This window comes from Aphelocoma coerulescens, chromosome 4, assembly GCF_041296385.1.
Source record: "Aphelocoma coerulescens isolate FSJ_1873_10779 chromosome 4, UR_Acoe_1.0, whole genome shotgun sequence".
NCBI lineage: Eukaryota > Metazoa > Chordata > Aves > Passeriformes > Corvidae > Aphelocoma > Aphelocoma coerulescens.
Window position 1 is genome coordinate 3,017,155 of NC_091017.1, and position 23,018 is coordinate 3,040,172.

General features: G+C 42.7%; 1 protein-coding gene across 2 annotated transcripts in view; it reads right to left on the reverse strand.

The window, feature by feature from the left end:
- The window catches only part of ARSJ (arylsulfatase family member J), a 51,139-nt gene that overhangs the window by 18,727 nt on the left and 9,394 nt on the right, over positions 1–23,018 (reverse strand). The window contains exon 1 of one of the 2 annotated variants that reach the window (XM_069012527.1): positions 15,069–15,660. The exons of the other annotated variant lie outside the window; for it this stretch is intronic. Within the exon in view, the coding sequence (XP_068868628.1) occupies positions 15,069–15,436 (368 nt within the window). The 5' untranslated portion in view covers positions 15,437–15,660. Of the gene's footprint in view, positions 1–15,068; positions 15,661–23,018 lie in introns of those variants that run through there. 2 annotated transcript variants of the gene reach the window in all.

The window sequence follows — 23,018 nt, forward strand, 5'->3', positions numbered from 1 at the left end:
GGTTAAATCCTCTACTGCAGTGAAGGGAAGCAATCTGTTCTCTCCCTGTCATGTTCCCTGCTATGCCAATCTCCAGTTGTACCACATGGACACAATCCCAACAGGGGACAGAAAACAACAAGGAACAACACACAGTTCAGCTGCGTTTAGGGTTTCCTATGTTGCTGCAGGTGCACTTCTCTGTTTTCCATGTATTTTCTGCCTTCAAGCACCTACTCCTTACCTAAGTGAACTGTCTGGGTTTATTTAGATTTATTTAACTAAGCAAGTTATTTAAGAAAATCCACACTTTTATTTCTAGGTGGTATATCAAATTATAGATTCAAGGGAATGACATTCTGTGTTTAATGAATTATTTCTGGTTTAACCATGGCAAAACCATGTGTATTAAATAAAATCTTGTAAATACAGGCTTCACTGGCTCCTAAATTTAGGTGCATCTAGGTAACAAATTAAAGACATACCAGTGTAAATATACCCTAATGGAAAATCACAGAACTAGAATCATGGAATCACAGAATGTTTTGGGGTGGAAGGGACCTTAAAGATTACCTGGTTCCAGTGCCCCTGGCATGCCGGGGCCACTATGGTCAGGGACACTGAGCATGTTACATTCCTAGTCCCTGATGCTGATGGAGCATCACTGGCTTGACAGAACAGAAAGGCAGAGGAAAACATGGAGCACACTTTCCCACACAGGTTACATATAATCACCCAGCACAGGGTGGCAGATGAAGTACAGTCCCTGCCTGTCTTTGGCAAAAAGAATAAAATAAAATAATAATTTTAAAAAATTAAAATTACCAAGAACCACTGAAATAAGTCTTTATTTATGCTGAGTTTTGTGGGGAGACAAACTGACTGCAATTGAAGCATTGCTGTGAAAGCCCAAGTTGCTGAAAGATTTCTTTAAATAGTGTTTGCGCAGGAAAATATTTTCAGTTTGGATGAGGGCACTATAGACAGACCAAGTTTCTCTATGGCATCAGCAGCTGATAAGCCTCGAGCAGACGGCGGAGGGAATATTTTAATTCCATTCCTGCTTGGCCAGTGTTGTACCAGCACCACCTGTTTCAGACACTTTTGCAGAGTGGTAATATTTGCAAGTGTTTCTTCAAAAATGTCCAGGATCTAATTCCAATACGCAGGACTGTTTTGACACAATTTATCATCCACTCCCAAACAGAGCAGGCTGGGAGCACACTTGTTCCATTTGCTAAATTCAAAATTTCTCTCGTGCAAGCCAAGGGAATTAGGCTAGACAAGGGTGGGGGTTTTCTTTGTACACTTTTGCTGTGGTTTTTTTTAAAGCCAACTACTCTGGCCATGCACATTGGTTGCCAGAAGACTGAGCTCAAGTGGGACAGCAAATTTACTTTCCACAGAAGAATGGCTGAGCAACAGACCTTGCCCTCCCCAGTAATGCCAGTTTACAAAAAGAAACTGGCAATTTTTTTTTATATATGATCTTTTATGTTTTATTCTAGCAAGGAACTATTTTTCTCCCTTCTTCATCATAATCCCTGTTTTTTTGGCAAGGGAGAAACTCTTATGCACAAATAAGAGCACGCATGGTTTATTCCCAAAACCAAAATCCAGTTCACTGATAATGAGTGACAATTCAGTTCTGCTGGACATGATTCAAAAGCGAATAAAGGTCATAATTCTAACAAAAACCAGTATTACCTATAGCAGACGAAACACCTGGAGCGTGCCTAATTGGTCATCTCTAATCTTTAAAACCTAGTGAAGCCCCAGCAGTAATTTTGTAGGAAATGTCCTTGATGTTAAACACCAGATATCTACCCCAAAAGACCTGAAATCTTCAAATGATCTTTTAAGAAACTGTCTTTGTATGTCAATGTCCATTAATTCATGAAATTGGTCTTTGCTCAGCAGAGAAATAAGAATTTTAAAGAGCACAAATGTCCTTGTGTTTTTGAATACAGGAGCTGTACCTGGCTATTAATTTTCTGGCCCTGCACATGACTTACCAGCAGCCTGATCTGCAACACAGACCATTTTTTGTGATGAAATATAATCCAGCAACTTCATCTTTTAAAACTTGTAAAAGACAAATCCTTCCTTGCTCACTGTCCCAGGTCCACAATCAAGATTCAGATCAGGACAGCCTGGATTCCCAGCTTGTTCCAGTCTTGTCCTGCTGGCCTCGCACAACACCATGGGTACAGAGAAGGCTCTGTCTGCTCATTTGGGAAACTGCCTGCCTCATTTCTTCAGAGAAATACCGAAACAAATGAAGATGGAACAATCAACCTATTCTTATCTGTATTTAATACCTGCAGATGACATCCAGTAACACTCCAGCAATGCAGGATGCGTGGACAATGGCACGGGTCATTTGACATTGGAACGCCAAAACTCGAGATCATTATTTTGTTTGATGAACCAGAAACACAGAGAAGGGAGAGCAGAACACCTCAAAACCAAATCAAAACCAAAACACATGAACACCCAAGACTCCAAAAGCCCAAGGCTGAAAAAGACATCACAAAAAAGACATTTTACTGTGAGGGTGGTGAGGTCCTGGCACAGGTTGCCCAGAGAAGCTGTGGCCGTCCCATCCCTGGAAGTGTCCAAGGCCAGGTTGGACGGGGCTTGGAGCAACCTGGGGTAGTGGAAGGTGTCCCTGCCCATGGCAGCAGGTGGACCAAGATAAGCTTTAAGGTCCCTCCCAACCCAAACCATTTTATGATATGCCCATATGATTTCTTTAACCAACCCAGAAAACTTATTTGGCAAATTCAAGTTGTAAAATGAAAAATTTGGAATAAATATATTTAAGCTGCAGGCTCTTTCATTCTTAAAGTACATCTGTGAGGAATTAGCAAAAGCAATTGGGCTAATTACATTTTGAGTGATTATTTTCATTGGGGTTATGAATATATGTTTAAGGTGAAATTTATACAGATTAAATTCCACTACCTGTTCAGACTGTGAATTTGCACTCATCAAACTGCTGGGCTGCCTGCAGGAGAATTGAAATTCAAAAGGAAATTGAATTAGAGGAATAGCCTGAATGGAAGAGGAGGCAATTCACTTACAATAACCACAAAGTAGTGCTTTTGGGGTGGAATAATCAATGGCACAAACTCAGTTTCTTGCAGAAAAGAAGATCTGGGACTTGCTGGTAGCCCAGCCTGAGGGTGAGTCAGCAATGGCTTGATGCTGTGAAAAAAACCTTTGTCTTATCCGGACCTATACAAGGGCTTAAGGAACACATGACATCCTGCTTTCAGTAAGACAATAAAACACAGGTTTCCCAGGTCTGTTAGAGGAAAAGAAAATGCATTTGCTTCATATCCAAACACTGAGAAAGGGTTCAGAGCTCCAACCTGGCCATTATCCTGTCATGGAATGCTGTGGCTTGTGTGCGCCTCGCCCTGCGCTGCACAGAACGTGGGAGTTCTCACAGGAACAAGCCCATAAGGATGATCAGCTTGGTTTAATTGGCAGATCACAGCTCAACTGGTAAAAATAGTACAAGATCTGTTGTTCTTGTGACATTTCCTACCCATCAGCAGTGGAAAAGCCTCAAACACTCTTTGATAAACAGATGCTTTGCCCAGATTTTCTGCTGAGGTAAATTCATGCCAGTAAAGGAGTTAATGTGCAGCCTTCCAATTACTCAACTGTGAAAATATTTTAGTAATTTTGGGATTGAGAACAAAATATCAAGGCAGGACTGGTCTAACTTTTACTGGAACATTGCGTCCTGTTCCGGATGACACTTTTCAATAAAAAATAGGACCAGATATAAAAAGTCCAGAGGAGAACACTAAGACCCATCAGAGGTATATAAACCAAGATCTGTGTGGAAAGATGGAAAGAACTGAATTTACTCAGGCTGTAGAAGGGAAAAGCAGAGATGTGATAATAGACTGAGATGTACAGGAGATTTATCACCTTTTGTAGTGAAATAAGTTCTTCACTTGAAAATTGCCAAGAGATCAGAGGCTTAAACTGCAGGAGGGAAGATGGAAGTTAGACAGTTCAAAAGTTATATAACCCAAATTACAGCTAAGACTGACTGGGGAAAGTGTGGACATCTCTGTTGAAAGTTTTTAGGAACAAGTTATTCCCACATACTTAAATAGTATTTTTTAATGATTTCCTGAAGAAGCATATACTAGGTAATTTATTAGGATTTCTTAAAACTTTGTTTTCTTGAGTCTTCTGTGCACACAAAGCAGCGAATGCCCATTTGTTCCCTCCCTTCTGAATTGGCCAGCAGCAAGCCCGTCAGCTCAGGAGCCATAAAGGGAACCATCCGGATAGCACCATCCAGTGAGTCCAGCTGGGATTCTCTCCTACACAGCCCACAGGGCTGTGCAGGAAAGGAAGTGGATCCACAGAGCTCAGCTGAGAAACACCAGTTCTCCAGCAGCACATGGAGAATGTGTACCCAAAGCACACAGTTCCTCCCGCAGGAGCCGAGAGCAGCCAGGCCACCGCAGAGCCCAGGACTCTGCGGGCGGACAAGGAACATCTGCTTTCCTGGAAACACCTTGCTCTCAGAGCAGCCTGCAAACCCAAGTGCAGCACATTTCCCTGCACTGCTAGGGCAGGCTGGCAGTAGCAGAGAACTAAATCCCAGGGCTTGGAGTAAATCAAGGAAGCGCAGCTTGTTTTGAATAAAGAGGGGTGAACTTAAAAGGTGAATAATCTTGCCTATATATCATACCACATCGCTTCTCCTATCATGTCATATCTAGTTAGAAATCCCTGAACTCTTTCCAAGTGCCTTAGCTTTGTTTCTTTTCCAAACACTCTCAGGAGCAGCACAACCTTTCTAAAGTTCCTTCTCCTCCTCACCTCTTCTCCTCCAGTTTTAAAATGTAATGCTGATGGAAAGCTACATGATACAAAATCAAACATTTATTAGAGAATCTCCTTTGACAACAGGCTTATAAATTGTTTTAAAATATTTTTAGAACTGCGCAAGGAGTATTACCTTTTATACCCCTTGAAGTGCATTTACAACTGTGATCAGCTATAGTTAAACCAGCTTTAAAATACTCTGATAAGGCAAGTATAAATATTATTTCTTTACACATACAAAGCTTTATGCATGCCAGTAATTGATTAACAGGAACATAAATTCTGGTTGTAGCTGAAAGACGCATGAAGCTGCTCTTCAGCAAAAAAATACCTGAAGAATTACAGAACTAAAGGACAGGGTAAGACAGTGCTTTCTTGTGGCTCTTCCTCTGCCTGGTGCTGGTGACAGGATAATGGGGAAAATGAAGAGAATGAATTTAAGTCTGGCAGCTGAACTAACTTGCCTTGGAAGCAGAGAGAAGACTCCAAAAGGACATCTCCTGGTGGGCTGGTATCCAGGAAAGCCTGGAAGAGGTTTGGGAGGCTGCATATGTTTAAAACTAGCTCTGGAATGACCTGAAAGGCTTGAGTGTTTTCTGGGGATAGTGTGAAAAAGGTCAGAGAGGCATCCTGAAGGACAGGAGGGGAGGGTTGCACAGAGCACCAGTATTACTACGGATAGAGTAATTTCCTGTGGTTTTCCCCTAGAAGGACAGGAGGTTTCAGAAGGAACTGGCAACCGGGTCAAGTTAATAAACAGTCTCATTTTCTAAAACACACACCTACATTACCAGAGAAACACAAACCAGGACAACTTTCTCCAGGTTAACTGGGGAGCAAAGAGATGGCTCACCGCTTTCCCCTTGGGTGATGGGCACCCTCACCCCACAGGAAGAGTTTCTGGGGGGAACAAAACCTGGGCAAACAAACACAAGGTCAGGAAGTAAAATCTTGGTTGTCTGACCGACTACTTGAGTTGTTCTTCCTGCTTCTGACCCTAAATACATTTATTATGAGGATCAATAATTTGTTAAGGAGCAGAAATGTCCCCCAAGTACCCCCAAAACCCAACTATGACACGAAATCATTTAATACAGAAATGCTCCACTCTATTTTTTTTCTTTTAAGCTATCTCAGGCTGCCTCTTGTTTATAAAGAAAAGCAAAGCAGAGTGGCCCATAAATTTCATTTTGGATTACCATGACTCACCATGGTTAATGGTAACAAAATAAATGTTTTTGTAACCAAAGTGAGCAGGTATGACTCATGCACACGGAGGATACATGTTGAACAGTAAGAATCATCTTGACGTTAACAGTTTTTCAGATTCAAAAGCACTTTAAGGATCTGCCAGGAAAAGAGCCATCTATATATATTAAAAAATCCCATTAAATCAGTTTACTGGTAAAGACAAGGCATTGTAGGAGATAACAGCTGAAATTCAGGCTTTTAAACCCCAGTGCACTTCCAGGTCACATTTAATGGAAACATGAAAACAGAAGCTGGTAAGAATGGAGAGGGCCGTAAGCCAAGCAGCAAATACTGCAGTTTTGCCTACAGTACTTCTACAGGGGGAGAAAAAACACAGAAGTAAGTTGTTCCTTCCTCTCCTCCACCAAGAATTTTATCATGACAAGTCAGAACCGTAAAATAATTTAAGAATTAAGAATTAAACAGACTGCAAATCAGAATTAATGTGGAATGATGATAGTCAAATATGCACAAAAGTAAAAAAAATCCTGCTCGTAAGAGAAATCAGCAAACAGACTGAAATAGCTTCCTCTGAAGGCTCTTGAAAATGGGACCATGGAACAATTAAGGAAGGAGCTGCCATTATGCTGTGGTCATTAACAAAGTCACTAATTACAGCAGTTGGGCCTTTAAAAGGAAAAAGAAATTAAATATTAAATATAAAAAGGTTCATAAAACAGTTTTCTTTACTAAAATTGACAACATGGTAAAGTTAGGGAACTCCCTAACAGTCAAGATTCCAATTTTTTTTATTTCCAGGAGGAAACAAATAACAAGGAAGAGCTTATAAAGTCAGCATGTCCCTGCTGTGTGATATAAGATAACAGGAGACCTAATTCAGCAGCTTCCAGAGGTCCTCTCAAACCCAGTTTTCTATGACTTTGGCAACTCTGATCCATGACAACTGAAACCCAGTATATAAAATGTGATAGTAAATATTATTTTGACAAAGTTTATTACATTCAGAGAGCTACAATTTGGAAGGCAACAGTATGTCTCTAAGAGTATATTTAGTCTAAGGATACTACACTGCTTCCCCCTATCCTGAGACTAATTTTCTCCACTCTCTTCAGCTTCCCATTTTCCTCAAATTATGGTGTTTCTTCAAATTCGTAATTTTCTGCCTCTTCAAAACAGAAGGGAACTCATTTCTCATGAGAGCTTATTATCACAGAGATCGCCTCTAAAGCAGTACCTTGGTACCCACTTGTGCTCTATAAATGCTAAGAAAAATTACAGAACGTTATCTCATAATGGGAGAAAATTCTCTTTCAGGGAAGGAATGCTTTAAAATGCATAAATGGAGATAAAAGTAGACTGAATCAGAAAATGGACACAGGAGATTTGGCTAGAAAACAGCTAATATTCTGATAAGAGGATGCACTGGAATTAAAATGTACTCCAAAGGGCTGAATTAATATTTCAATTAAAAAAAAAAAAGTTAAATAAAAGCCAAAGTAATTTAGTTTGAATCCTGCATTTACAATCAGAGTGCCATGACAGTGAGACAGCTGCCATGGCACAAACATCCTCATTAGCCAGGTGTTTAACTGTAAGAAAAAAAAGGAATAGGTTTGGTTTCTATATGTGAATTTTCTGCCCCAAAGTTGAAAATAAAGGCTCTGGGGCCACAACATACTTGTGATATTAATAATATCTACTTTAATGCTTATTATCTAATATAGTCTCTGCAGAGATGCATTTGGGAAGATAATTTTGTGTTTGAAGCAGATTAAAATGTACTTAATTATCCCAGATTTGTTTTCCAACTCTAGCAGCATCCTGTCCCTCCAACCTAGAGCTTGATAGGATGCTGATAACAGCCTGAATTAATAAGTAGGTGATAGCTGACACCACTAATTAACATATTACAACTGCAGTTGAACTAGAATGATGAACCATATTTAACTGCTTTCTTACTAGGAGCCAGCAGGTACAATAAAGCTCCCTATTTAAAATTCTGCAATTTCATCACAGACCACAGAGCTATTTTAATCAAACCTCAGTGGTTTTAATACACCTTTTGTATTAATCCTTTAGATTTGTTACCCATTAGGGTTGTCTTGGTTTTCTTCTGAACTCTTCCTATTGCATTCCAGCCTCCCAATTTACATGGACAGAGAGAAGCTGAGGTCAGCAGCCAGGTCTACTGGCTTTTCAGTGAGAAAACTAATAAATTGGGCAGCTTTGATAATAAGCTTACTGATACAGAGAAAGCTTACACATCCTACACAAGATCACTCACACAGGCACAATCTTCTTTGCCTCGTGCTATTTTTATTATTTGAAAAAAGGCTGGTAAAATTACCTCCTTCCTTCTGGAACAGACATTCTAGAATGGAGCAAACTCACCACAGAACAGAAAATCTGACTATGAATCAAAACAAAGCCAAGCAAAAAATATGGGGGAAATAGGAACTCTCAAAGATGGATTTAAATAGTGCAATAAAAATTCCAAGTCTGAACTAAGATACACACAATTATGAAGACAAAGTCCCAGCTGTGGTATTATCCCCCACACAAGTGTCACAGAGACAGAAAAAAAGTAGACAGATTTTTCCCTTCTTCTGACCCTCAGCTCACTAATCTGGGAAATCTTTCTATGAAACGTAAAGTATTTTAATGAAAACATTAATTTAATTTGTCCCATTTAATTTGGTCTAAATCCTTTGACAGGAAAGCAAACTCCATCTTTTCATTTCCAGTTTTATTTTCAGATACCCATCTCAGTTTCCCATCTTGATTCACTTAAAGAGTCCCATGAAGGAAGAGTAACAGTAAAAAGTGAGAACCAGAGTCCACTGCCACCACTCATTCAAGTATTCAACTTCTTGTCACAGGCAGCACTATTATGATCAGTTACAAAGCATGCATATCAGGAACAATGCTGAAAGAGCTAAATCCCTTAATTATTTTAAGCTTAACTTTTCCATGGAACAGAATTTCTCTTTTACAGTTGAAACACACAACAAAACCAAATCACAGGATAAAAGTCTATAACTAACTCTTTGGAGTAGTGATCATTTACAATCACAGATTTTTAAAACTTATTTCGAACTATATTTCTTTAGCTTACTGTACTTTGTATAAATTGGAAAATGAAAAATAAAAACCAAATTCCACTATGTAGTTACAGATGTCAGGTAATGCTGTTTGCTCCATGCAACAGACTTTAACTATCAAAAATATTCTTAGAGGCTGCCAGAAAGTGATGCAAGAAAAAGTTACCACAATCTGTTCTACACTTTGCTACGTCCTCCATGAGCTACCTTTTACCTTGATTGTTTGCATGTATTTTCCTTTCCAGCCCTGTTCTCCACATGCTCCTTTGTGCAGTCAATTAATAATTACAGTGATATGGAGAGACCTCCTAGAGCTTAATACCCCAGAGCAGCTCAGTACCTGGATCTAAGTTTCCATAGAACAGAGGAGAGCAAACAGAGGCAGAACAAAATAAGAAAAATAAGTCCTTGCATTTAATTACTTAGTTGTTCTCTGTGTGTACTTCATATATATGTATGTGTGGACAACGTCATCCTAAGTGAAAGACATAAGAACATGGAAAAAGATACCTCAACATCTTTGGCAGCCGTCCCACAAATGGTCCTGAAAGAAGTCAGCAGAAATAAACAATGACATACTCCAAGAGTTATGAGGCCTAGGGGGAAAAATCTTGAAAATTTCCAGAGAAAACAAGGATGCAGAAAAAAGGAATTTCTAGGAGAAAACTGAAATTAAACTTTCACACAGTATTTTCTCTCAGAGTGAACATTGAAATAGTTTCTGGCATTTAGTAGTGTTTTATTCACATTGTCCCTCAGAAGGCCTTCTGTAGTTAAACTGAACTTCAAAGGAGGCACAGATGAATCCGAGCTGGAAGAGGCACCATCCAGTTCAATCCTTTTCCCCAAGACAGACACAACTACGTTATCTCATTCCTGACATACTGTTCTTAATGACTGCTGGTGGAGAAACCCAGCCATTTCTCAAAGCCAGCTATTCCAGTGTTTCACAATCTAACCTGAAGTTTTCCCTACTCCAGAAAGCCCCTCATTTCTTGTACCACCCATCATGACACTGAGCACACACCATTCCCTTTCTCTGCACAGCTCTTAAAATACCGGAGACCTACCACGTCCCTTCCCATTTTTCTCTTCTTTAGACTAAACAACGACGTTTCTTCTGATCCTTCCCCCCGAGTTATCTCTCTGAGATATCGGATCACTATTCTCTGGACACTCTCCAATGACGCACACGTTGCTCTTAGAGAATGAGCCTTTTAGAGAATGACCCAAGTTTGGGCAAAAGTGCTCCAGCCGTGGAGAAGAAGGGCTCTTCACAGACCTACCAGGCCCCACATTCTCACGAACTCATGTCATGTTCACCCTTTTTGTTACAGCATGACATTGTTGACCTCATACAGTGCATGATGCACTGTAATTCCAGCTACTTTTCTAAAGGAATACTTTCTGAGGAGTTGATTACCATCCTCAGCCTGTTAAAGTTCTTCCTGCTTCAGGAATTCAGCAGAGTATCTACTATTTACCACTACTGGCTTTAATTCTGCTTTTTTTTCAGATTATGTCTCTAATTTGTCAAGATGATTTTCAGTATCACCACACTCCCTTAATGCTGGCAAGCCCTCCTATCTTACCAGCACATTTAATCAGAACATTTTATTTCATCATCCTGGTTCTTAATGGAAACACCGATCAGAATTAAACTCTGGACCGATGACTGCCAAGTCTCTTTACCCCAGAGCAGATAAAGTATCAGGTCACCTCTTAGTACTTAAGGCTGATATTCCACAGCCCTCATATTTTGTTAACTACAGAACAGGGAATATAGCTAATGGAGTGTTACATATGCTTCCCAGTATCCCATCAAGGCTCCAAGACCCTTCACTGCAGCTCAGAGCACAGCAGGTAACTTCCCAGTCACGCACCACTGTACTGGCTCCTTCCCAGATCAACACACTGCTGGAACTGCAGGCTGGGCCATGAGGCACCCAGCAGGCAGGGAAAGAGGAGGCTTACCAAGGACTCGGACCCTTCAGAGTAAAGAATTTCTGTTTGCTTCAAGTCAGCTACACTGCTTTCAATTCAAAGTACTCAGCCTGTTTCTGTTTGCCAAAGTAAGTCTTAGTTTGCTCAAACATTGTCATTTTTAATGCTGAACTAGGTATCACTACACAGGGATGCCTAGAGCCATATGCCTAACACATATAGCTATATATATATGTTTATAAAGGTGTGATATTTCTGAATTAGATAACAGATACAAGTACTTATATTACAATAACGCTCAGATTATGCTTACTGATCATACAATCTATTTCTGTTTTCTTTGGATGAGCAAATTCTCAATATTCCATTTTATCCCAGGGGTAAAAAGGATTTATTTCCCCAGACTTTCAGCATTTCCCAACATCTTCCATCTCTGCATTCCACCCACAGTGCAACACTCATTCCTGAGATTAGTGTAGGGCTTCTGTGACTCAGAAAAGGAGTTCAGATTCCCAGGGATTTGTAACCCCAGATGTGCATCAGACTCTACAAAGAGATATCCCTACTCCAGAAGAGATGTGGAACCTTCCTGTGGCCCAGATGGATTCCAGTGCACATCATGGTCCCCAGGCTACAAGTCTGATAGTCAGCAGAAAACTGGGAGCCTAGAGGAGGGAGAAGGTATCTAAATAATGCCAAAAGAATTTACAGCATATTTTGTCTAGATTCCTTCTTATCAGTCAGCATTAATTATCATATTCCTTTGCTAAACTGAGTGTTGCTCCAGCAAATACCACTACATTGCATAATACCCACTACATAGAACTGGGGCAGCTACCCCAACAGATGTTCATCTAAGCTTATAGGCTTTCAGCCAGGTATCCTATTCTGCTCAAATTATTTTGTTTTTGAGGCATGCCTGTTACTTTCAAGAAGAAAACAACCACAAAAAATACTGTATCACATGAAACAATTCATCTGGAGACAATGTATGTCACTCAAACCCAAGCCCAGCGATGACCAAAGGTTTAGTCCAGCTGTAGGACATCGGAAAGGTCGGGCAGTGTCCCACTATTGCCCAAGGCAGAGTACACCCTGTCACCCAGGTCCCTGCTGCCATCCCAGCTGTGCAGCTGCTTCCCAGAGCTGCTGCCTCACCTCCCTGCATGGCCCCAGCACATCATACTGGCCCTCAGCCCACTGGCTCACGCCTTTCTTCTCCATTCCTGAGGCTCAGCTCAGCTGCAACCCCCACACATACACACCCAGAAATAAAGCCCAAAATAAAAAGCTATGGAAGCCAGCCCTACTAGTGGCCTAAAAGCAATAGTTTTGGATGGAGTGAATGGGGAAAGTGACAATACTGTGGGAAAGCAAGGAATGAAAGTAGCCAAAGGCTCACACACAGGGTGTGAGAGAGCAGACAGGGAATCTGAAGTGGTCAGGATGACAAGCTCACCAGCTGCCACACTGTGCTACAGCACAGGGGAAAAAAACTAATTCTGCCTCTTCCTCCTAATACATCACCTCCAGCCTCCTTCCCTGTGCTAGTTTGCACAAAGGACAGCCACCAAAATAAGGGTCTCTTTACTAACACAGGCCATGGAGGGGCTGCCTGGAGACCTGTGAAGAATTTGGGCTGTTCAAAGTCTTCTCTGAAATTTAACTTCCACTTGGCAACCTGAGTCAGTGCTTCCTCATGACTCTGATTTACACAAGTGCCTCTGGATTTGACTGATCCAACAGGTAATGTTTGGAACATGTTCTAGTTCAAGGTGTCCATGCCCATGGCAAGGGGCTGCACTAGGTGACCCTTTAAAGGTCCCTTCCACCCTAAACTGTTCTTTGGTACTATGTTAAGCATTGGATGTGTACTGGGAGGCGTGGAGCATCCAGGTGATCCTTCAGCAGATGAGCAGGTTGTTAGCCTGGAACTAACACGTTTAAGAACTCTAGAAGTAACAGCATTTGTCCTGGATTAGGTGTCCAAATCCTGACATTTTAATTGAGACGCCTCTTCTAAGAAGGCATTAAAAGCAGTTATCAAAGCATTTATCTTTAGCCAGGACAGAAACTGTATTCTCTGAACCTGCCTTGTGAATACTCTACCCAGCCTGTTAACCCCTTACCAATCCTTCCCTGATTTCTCAGCCATGAGAAATAGTTCTCTCTCTCCAGCTCCTTTTTCCCTAATGTACAACAACATTTTAAAAAATGCTCTAAGGGCTTTAGACCAGCAGACTAAGAAAATAAAGATGAAGTATAAGCAAATTTCTTTTTTCCTATAAAAGGTTCCAAAACCAAAGCAGGCAGATTTGCAGAACCATTTCCGCCTGGCAAGCCGATGAAAAGAGCAGGGTTCCTCAGAACATGCTTACCTTTTGTTTTATTTAAAGAAGGATCAAAATAGTTAAACTGAGTTACAGTAATTCTTAACTTGCATTCTTTTTCATGTTTAGACAATCTCTGCAGCCTCCAAGAGCCAGAGCAGCACCCTGGTTCCACGGGAACCCGGTCATCCCATTCCTGCAGCTGCTGCGTGAGTCATTCCTGTGCAGCATGACATTCCCTTTGTAAAGCACTGCTTCCCAAACCATCATCCTCAGAAAGCTGACTGGCTACGTGCTGCTGGCGGAGCTCCTGGCCTCCAACTGCTGCCTGCCTTTAAAGACAACCAAGATGCACTGAACACTATCCTGGCACACGTTTCCCTTGAAAGCTGCTGCTTTAGTTGCCACAGGGCAACTCTGTTCTCGTGAATGAGTCAGGAGGTGTCTCGAAATAACTTCTGAGACATAGTCTGCACAAAGAAAAAAAAATAAAACCAAAACAAAAACCTGTGTGGAATTCTTGCTCTAGATAACATGTCAGCTCTCCATGCAAATCTCCCTGGTCCAGCAAGTCTGGGAACTAGACCGAGACTGGGAATTATCTCCAGCTCCACCATATGGAGATGCAAGACACCAGGCCAGTTGCTTGTATTATTTAACATGTGTTTCTTTTACCAGCAGTATTAACATGGCCTTGTTCCTGTTTATACTTCAGGAAAGGAGAAAATAAACTTTTTTCCTCTCATTTTGTTTTGCTCTTTTAAGAGTTCCCTGTTCCTGTCAAAGGGAGTTAAGCTAAACAGAAACAAGGCAGTTTTGCTCCAGAGTAAATGTGTCCACACTTGGAGCTATTTGGAAATTGTTCCTATAGTTCAAATGCATAAACTTCCCCCCTTAATCCTCATTAACCTTCTGATGTAAGAAGGCCCTGAGGTTGGGTAATTATTTTGTTAACAGACCACAATATAACACAACTTTAAGGCAAAGCACATGACACCCACCCAGTGCTTTCACCAGTTAGGTGAGACACCTATTTTAGTGCCTTATGAGTAAAGTTTCTAATTGTCTGCAAAGTGACAAGAGCGATGCCACAGCTATGAGGGTGCTGAGAGAGCCTGAATTCCCTGTGCTCATCCACATGTGACACATTGGGAAACCACCTCATAAATTCAGGATAACCCTTGGAGAGAACTCACATCAAGAAAACGTCAGTGAGACCTGTGACCCTGTGCAATGAACACAGAGGAGAAAAACGTAAGGCTGGTATTTCCCTGAGACAACTCCTCCTCTGAGTCCCTTGGAAATCACGCAGCAAAGAGGAGCTGCTGGCTCCCCAGCAGTAGCAATGTTACTTGACAACCAGCACGTCTGTTAGCGATGCTGTAACCACGAATGTGCTCCAGCACTCCACAGGGCAGCTTGCAGTGCTGAACCCTCCTGCCTCGCTGGGTGACAGCTTTATTTTGCTATTTCAAACCTATCACAAGTCCATTCCATTCAAGGGTTTTAAGGGAACCAGAGAAGCACCTTCTGCCCATAGGACAACCCAGAAGTGAACTGGCCAGGTTACACCGCGCTCTTTCCAACAGGGACAGCGTTTAGGCTGGAAAGGTGAATGATGAAGTGGTAGCAAACTTACTTTCCAGTGATCAATTGGCTTCTGGATGGTGTACACATGGGCTGGACATAGTAGTTCTCCAGCTTGACCCCTTCGGCAGCCAGCTTGTCCAGCGTGGGCGTCCGGATCTCGGATCCGTGGTACCCCACGTCCCTGAAGCCCTGATCGTCGGCCAGGATGAAGATGATGTGCGGCTGCGAGCGGGGAGCGCCGGCCGCGGGCTCCTCTCCCAGCAGGTTCCCCGGCGCCTCCCCGGCACCTCCCCGGCGGCTGCCCCAGGCCAGGTAGCCGCAGGTGAGGAGGCTGAGCAGGGACAGCCCGGCCAGCACCGCCGCCACCATCCTCCCTGGGCTAGGGCGGCGCGGCCAGCGGCGCCCACCGCGGGCCATCCACCACGGCGGGAGGGCAGAAAAACAGTAATGAAAAGGAAATAAACAAAAAAAAAACCAACAAAGCCAGGCGGCCTCGGGGCGGGCAGCGCCTGTCAGGACTCCCGCCGGGCGGGGGACATCGCAGTCACCCCAACTTCGGCAACTTCAGCCGCTGGAGCCGGTGCCGGAGCCGGGAGGGTGGGCAGGGCCCCGCCGGGGGTCACAGCACCCTCGGCCCGCCCCCGGCCCCGCGCCGGGGCGCCGCTGCCAGCCCGTCCCGGGGCCGCTGCCCATGGCGGGGCAAGCCGGGGCGCCCCGGGACGGGACGGGACGGGGCCGGGACGGGCCGCCCCCCGCCCGCCCCCGCCGGCGCTGCCGGGCCGCGCCGCTCCCTCCCCGCTCCCTCCGCCCACCCTCGCCACCGCCCCCGGTGGCTCCCGGCGCTCGGACCCGCCGGAGGACAGGGGCACCCCGGCCCCGGCAGCGCCCGCAGCCCCGCTCCTCCCTGCCCGGCCCCTCTGCAACCCCGGCTCCTGCCCGCCCCGTCCGCAACTCTTTTCTTCCTTTCCCTCTCCTCCCCTCTGCCCGCACCTCCTCCCCTCCCTCGCCCGTCCCCCGCATCCCAGAGGAGAACCCCCCACCCCGTTCGGCCGCCAGCCCCAGCCTCCCCACCAGAGCAAGGTGGTCTTACATGTCCCCCCCACACCCCCCCCCCGTTCCGCCCCCTCGAAATATTGTTTTAAGTGTTTCTGACTTGGCCACGAACATCTGGAAGGTATGAACGTACCGGATTTGTTTCCAGCCACAAAACAGCCCCAAATCCCAAACCCTCCAATTCTGGCGAGGCTGTGGCAAACGCCAGGAATGCGCCTTTGCAGAATACAATCATTTTTAAGAATATGGGTTAAAGTACGAATGTGCTGCAGTTGCAAAATACAACTTCACCCCATCCTAGAAGATACTGAGTCAAGCAGAAATTGATACTCACACACGATTGGGCTGAACTGAAGTGAATTTGCAGGTCTGACCTGTCTAACGTGAGTCAGCACAAACAACTTTTAGTCAAACTAAGTTTTATAAAGCATTAACTCTTAAACAGACACTTGGACCAAGCCCTCTAGTTCCTCCATCTCTGTGCTAAGCTCCAGCTGGTCCCTGCCAAGGGGCTTCCTGCATCCCTCTGGGATCCCTCCCAGATTAAAAATAAAGTAGTGCTGTCTTGAGGGAACTTTGATTTGGATCAAATCTAACTGATTCGGTTCACATCAGGTTGGACAAAAATGTCCCCACTCTAAAATTTCCATTGAAAAAGAGCTATTCAGAAATAACTAAGCATTGTGCTGAATTTTCGATGCTACAGCAGGAAAACGTGGAAGTAAAAGTGGATTTAGGGCTTTTAGCATGCTACATAAGGGCTTGTCCACACTGAAAAGTGATACAATAAAATTACAACTGCACTGTAAAACCTGCAGAGTTTAACATCTGAGGTAGAGCACCTTCTGAAATAACAGCATGTTAACACAAGCTCTTAAAAAAAAAAAAAAAAAATCAAATCCAAAATCTTAAACTTTAAGAAACTCTGACATTTTCATCTATTGTCCCTGGCCATGGCAGGTGGGTTGGAATTAGAGGTTCCTTCCAATCCAAACTGCTCTACGATTCCTTGAAATTACATTCACTTTAAAAGAACTTTCTGTAACTTTCTATTCTAATTTTCACTCCTGCCTTTTCCCCACATTTAAAAGACCAAAACAATGTATGTAGACACTTAAATCCATAAACGGTCAAGTGCAAATCAGGTTAGTGATGCCATTTTGCCTTTAACACAAACAAAATATGATCCCCTTTTAACATAGGCTGTAGTAGCACCATGGACCCAGGCAAACACCAGAGTATCATGATAAGTATCGGATCAAACGCATACTTTTTTTTCCTAGTAGTAAAGTAGGGAAAAAAAATGTATTAGTACGAAGATGCCACAGAGCACAGCTCTTAGAGGACAGGAGGAGAACAGAGCCTGTGACTTTCCAGTGCTCTGCTAACCATACCAAACCCTGGTAGTCCCCACCCAGCTGCAAATGAAAATATCCGAGGGCAATCTCTGCCAGACATCTATAAACTTGACCTTCTCTCTTTATGGGCCTGACAAGGCTTCCTTTTTTTTTTTTCTCCACTTTTGCAAAAACAAAAGCAGGCTTATGTCAGCAAAATACTCAGCTGATCTTCAAGCAGAGAGGCCTTAGAAGATAGAGTGCTATTAATATTCCACTTAAGAAAATATTTGTAGATGCTCAGAAATTGTAGCCAAGTTTTATACAGCCCATCCAGGATGCTCAGTGAAAGGAACAGAAGAGTTGTAAAAGCTGGAGGAAGTATTTTTTCCCTGAGGGAAAAAAAAAAATCCTGAACATGCATAGGTATTTAAACTTGAGTGCAGTGAATACATTAATTCAAGTGTACACTAGTTAAAATTGAATTTAGCACACCATTAGAAGGGATATATTTTTAGTCCTTGCTATGCAGTCTCTGTGTGTATTGAGCCCATAAAATTAAATGTGTGCACAGAGGATGGCTGCAGTTGGATGCTCATCTGCAGTTACCTGCAGCCTGGGTAGGGGCTCTTAGAGGTGCCCTTTGCTGGTTATTTCAGGTCAGGCTGCCACTAACCTTGCTCTTCCCAAGACAGACGTGTTTGACACACAAAGATATCCTAAAAGAACATGTTCCATTTCCTTTCTCTGCCCTGACTGGCCCTTTGTGCCAGCTGCCTCGGAAAGGCGACAATCCTGTGGCGCAGGAGACTGGACAGAGCTCCAGCATGAAGGCTGAACATGCAAACTCTCATTCCTACGCCAGAACTCTTCCCGAGAGAGGGTTTCAGTCCAAGTTACAGAGAAACAGGAATAATAATGGTAAGTGAGGTCTTAGGAAGATAGTTCAGAGAAAAAAACAGATTCAAGTGCTAACACTCCTATGGTAACATTATAACTGTTTTTCTAACTCTTAGGTCAGTCTTAAAAGGGTAACTCTTCCTAGTTGGAGAAAGGTAATTCTTCCTACCTGGAGACTACATGTTTCCCTTACCTGTGACTCACAGCTGTCAGTAACAAGGATGCAATTTGGGATGTGCAATTCAGTGCTCCTCCTAGTCATGCCTGAGGCCAGGAAACTGTCTGCCTAAAGAACAGCTTTGTGAACGGCTATTTTTAGCTGAATTGCTGCAGCTAGAGGAAGAATGAAGCAGGCTCTGGCCTACACACAGAGTCAATATTCTACATATTTCCAAGAACAGTAACTGTGCATTTCCTTTCACCTCGGTTCATTTCTGCATGCCCCTGTCCTCAGTGTACCTTCCTCACAGGGGAAGAAAAAGGCAGGACATCCCTGCATTCTGCTTCCCAGGTGGATGCTGCGCTTTTGCCAGGCACTCATCACCGAAAACTGCAAACTAAAACATGAATAGAAGTTCGATGAGTCACAGGCTTTACATCGTTTCCTTCGCCCCCTTTGGTGGACCCTGGTAATTAATTCAGAGATGTGCTGCTTGGGAATGCTCAGATTCCACCCGTGGCTTATTCCCTGCTTTATGATGACATAAACAGAGCTTTGCTCTTAGCTTATTCTATATTTAACACAGACTTTCCTCATCTCCCTACTGTATTTCATAGGCAAAGGTTCAGATTCTGATCTCAGCTGCCTGCACTGATGTAAACGTGCAGTCACTCAACTGATGCCAATAAAGTCACTTTGGAAATCTGGGACGTGACCTTAGATATCCCTCTCATGTCAGTCCCTATAATCACTAAAACAACACGTCTTTAGAGCTGGTGGTGGCCTTCCTGGAGGAGTCTCCCATTTCCCAGTTACATAAGGTTTATGGTCCCAAGTGAAACAGAACCAAGTCTTTAAATTCCTGTAGTCCTACTGAAATGGCTGCTTCCGGAAACAGCAACTGGTGTGCTTCTGTAGGAACAGGGCACGTTTCAGTAGCAGATGCCAGCAGAAGTCATAGAATCACAGAGTGGCTTGGTATGAAAGGGACCATGAAGACCACCTAATTCCATCCCCCTGCCACGAGCAGGGACACCTTCCACTAGACCAGGTTGCTGAGCACAGGTCACAGTTCTCTGGCTGTCAGAGAGCAAAGGGTGAGGACACTTTTCTGGCTTTACTGAGTCTCTGAAGAGCCAAATAATCTGAAGAGGCTATAGCACACATTTAGAGGCTGCCACAGCCATCAGCATGTTAGTGCTACGAAGCTTTAGCATGTTGGCTAAATCTCTTTCTCAGCTATGATCTCCAGCATGGTTTCCTTGCCACTAGCAGTACAGAAGGAACAGTCTCATCTGTTCCTAAAGTGTGGGGTTTTACACAAAGGTCTTACCTGTCTCGTTTAAAACTTGCACTCTTGTTTAAAACTGCACTCTAGTGCACTTAAAAAGGCCAGAACAAGAGAAGTGGGGCAAGGCATGAGCTTATAATGAAAGCAACATAAATCTAGGAAGTTTAAACAGGATGGAAGATGTATTACCTTTTCAAAATAATTGAGGTTTTACAATGAAAGAAAAACCTTTCTCTCTGTTCAGAAAAATTAGGAGGGATACACCACAGACTGCTGCAAGTGTTCTACCAACTGCTAGGCATTCACACAACAGGACATTTTTATGCCATGCAACAATAAAGCTGAAAATACAGACTGGTCAAAAGGGTACAACTATAGCAAAATATAATTCTAAGTATTTCTTTTGGTCTTGTGAATATTTGATTTCAAGGTTATGGGTGAACAGCTGACAAAACGCTGTGCCTTTCCAATGCAAGCTTTAAGGGAGAGGGATGCTTTAAACTGGGAATGGTGCTTGTCCTTAGAAGGAAGAATGTTAATGAAGTGTTTGTAAGGCTCAGGATGTTTTAAATAGTTGTTAAATACTAGAAATGACATTTAGATGATTCACTGCTACACACCAAATAAAAGCTTCATGCATACAGAACTTTACAGATTGCAATATCAGAGATTACTTTGGTAATAAATTCTAATTTTACCTTATCATGATTCAGATTTAAAAAAACAAAAAAAAACCAAAAAACCAAAAAAAAAACCAAAAAAAACCCAAACCAGAAAACCCAACAGTCACAATCCCCAAACACCCAGTCTTTACCTCCACAAAAAAATCCCAACCCAAACCCACCCCAACGCCTCACTCCTTCACCTTTGCCATTTTGTTCAGCTCATTTCTTGTTCAGAATTATTAACTGCTAGAATGTCATTGCTGCAGAAAAGTGTTAGGTAATGGATCATAAATGTCATCTATGTGGTTCAGTAATCCGAGCCACTCAGAAACCAAACAGGAGGACTAAACTCAAAAGCAGAAGTAACTAGTCAAATCAGAGAAACACCAACTTGCATTCCTCCTGCATGCACTGGAAAAAGCAATAAAGCTTGATCTGGCATATTCCTTATCTGCCTGAAGCCATAACAAATGTCTCTTGTCTGGGAAATGGGTCCCTTCCAGCACCCAGCAGGCTGGAGATTTCCTGAGTTTATTGTATCACAATCAATAACTGGGAGGGAAATGATATGTTTTTCTATCGAACCTGTTCCTATTTCTCATCTCATAGCCAGTTTGGCTAATGCACTGTGAGAAATACTGCCTGTGGTTTGCTTTAAACCCACTAGTATGTTTGATTTTCACAACTGCATACTGCAAGAACTTTCATTTGCTTTCTTTACTTTAACAGTGAGATTTTCAAAGCAATCACAGCAGCTCTTAGTGAAGACAATAATAATTAGATTTAGTTATAGATTTTAAAGCTGGAAGAGCCCACCATTACCATCTGCGTAGCAGCTCATGCCATAGAGACTACAGAACATCCTTGAAATAATGCTCTTACAAACATGTGGGAAAATGTTTTAGAAATTAACCCAGACTACATTTAAATGTTATGATTATAGACCCTGATTCACTATTCCAGTTGTTAACCACAATCACTGAAACTTCTGTATTTTACTTCTAATAAAATAGTCTGAGGCTGATACTGTCCAGTCCATGAGGCAACTATTTGCATTCCTCACCCAATTCTAAATTCTCTGCTTACACACATAACCAAACACGCATTAAGAGATAGAATATGATAGAAGAGATTAAAAAAAAAACCAACAAAGGAACCACCAGGCTTTTAAGGAGAAGTGTGCTATAAATCTCTTTTTTGATATTTAAATCAAGCAATACTTCATGCAAGTTTGGTAAACTATCTAAGCATGTGTGAACACAGCGTATTTCTAAAGAAATGCTATTTACTATGAATATGAGAATGTATATTGTCTGGGAGGTGAAATTTCTCACTTCATTATTCCCATTTTTACGAATGAGGTTCTATCATCCCTTAGAAAGGTTTTTGGTAGAAATGACCTCTTCATCTACAGATAAGATAAACTTCATTAAAGCTGCTGTGCAGATACAGCCTTGTGAGCCCCCAATTTGCAGCCTGCTGGAAAGGGACTCCTCGAAGGACAGGAGTTACTGTCTAATTAAGCTCTTCTCTTGCATTGTGCTGCAAAGCCTATTGCTTGTGGATAATGGCTGCACGTGCCTTTTTCTGCTGCAGGCACTTTTTTCTAGGATCTAGGATGAAATCATCAATTCTTCCAAAATTAACAGAGCAGCTACACATGTAAACGACAATTAACCAATTTTACATTCTTTAAAAAACCCCATGATACACTAAAATCACAGTGCTCAGCAAAACTACTGTCTACTTTGCACCATAAAGCACCAGGTAAAGGGATAACTAACCTGGCAAAAAATGTGTTGCTTAGGAACCGAGAGGTAAGGAGGAAGAAGAATGCATTTATCAAATTCTACTGCAAAAGCTGCCCAGAATGGAATTCAGTGGCACACTGAATCATAGAAATGTAAAACGTAGGCAGCAGCATGTTCTGAACACCAGAACAACCAAAAACTGCTGATTAAGGTCAATTAGTAATTAAAAACCATAAAACCTCTCTGATTCCACAGAGGGTGATAAATCCCAGCCAAAATATTGTATAGGAGTATGTTATGCAAATCAGAGCCTCAGGGCACTGTTGCAGTGTAAGTAATAGCAAGGAGCTGAAATTCTGCAGGTAGAGCATTTCTCTCACTTCCTCTGGGAATGTGTGAGCGTTCTAAAAGTCAGCAGCTCCATACGTTAGATGGGATTTCAGCTGGGCCTGGATGAGTGCCAGGATTTCTGAAAACATACCATCCCCTGCCTGCCCAAACTGAACACGTAATGAATTAAGAATTTTCTGAGAACCCTTTCCAGCGTTCTGCTCTGGTAACATCACACAAATCGCTGCTTGGATTAACAGTCCCAGCACCGTCCTGGGCTTGTGGATGAAGCCCCACCGATTCCCTCTTCCGAATTCCTGTCAGGCATGTTCAGTGGCTCGGATCAGGCTGTCTTTTCAATTAGACACAAACCCTGTGAAACATCTCCACCAGTAACCAAACACTGTGAGCAACAAGGAAACTTGAATCCTCTTTCAGAAGATCACCAAAGTAAAGCTTTGCTCGCCTGTAACAACAAAGTTGGGATTCATCTGCACTCTCTTATCCTGCCT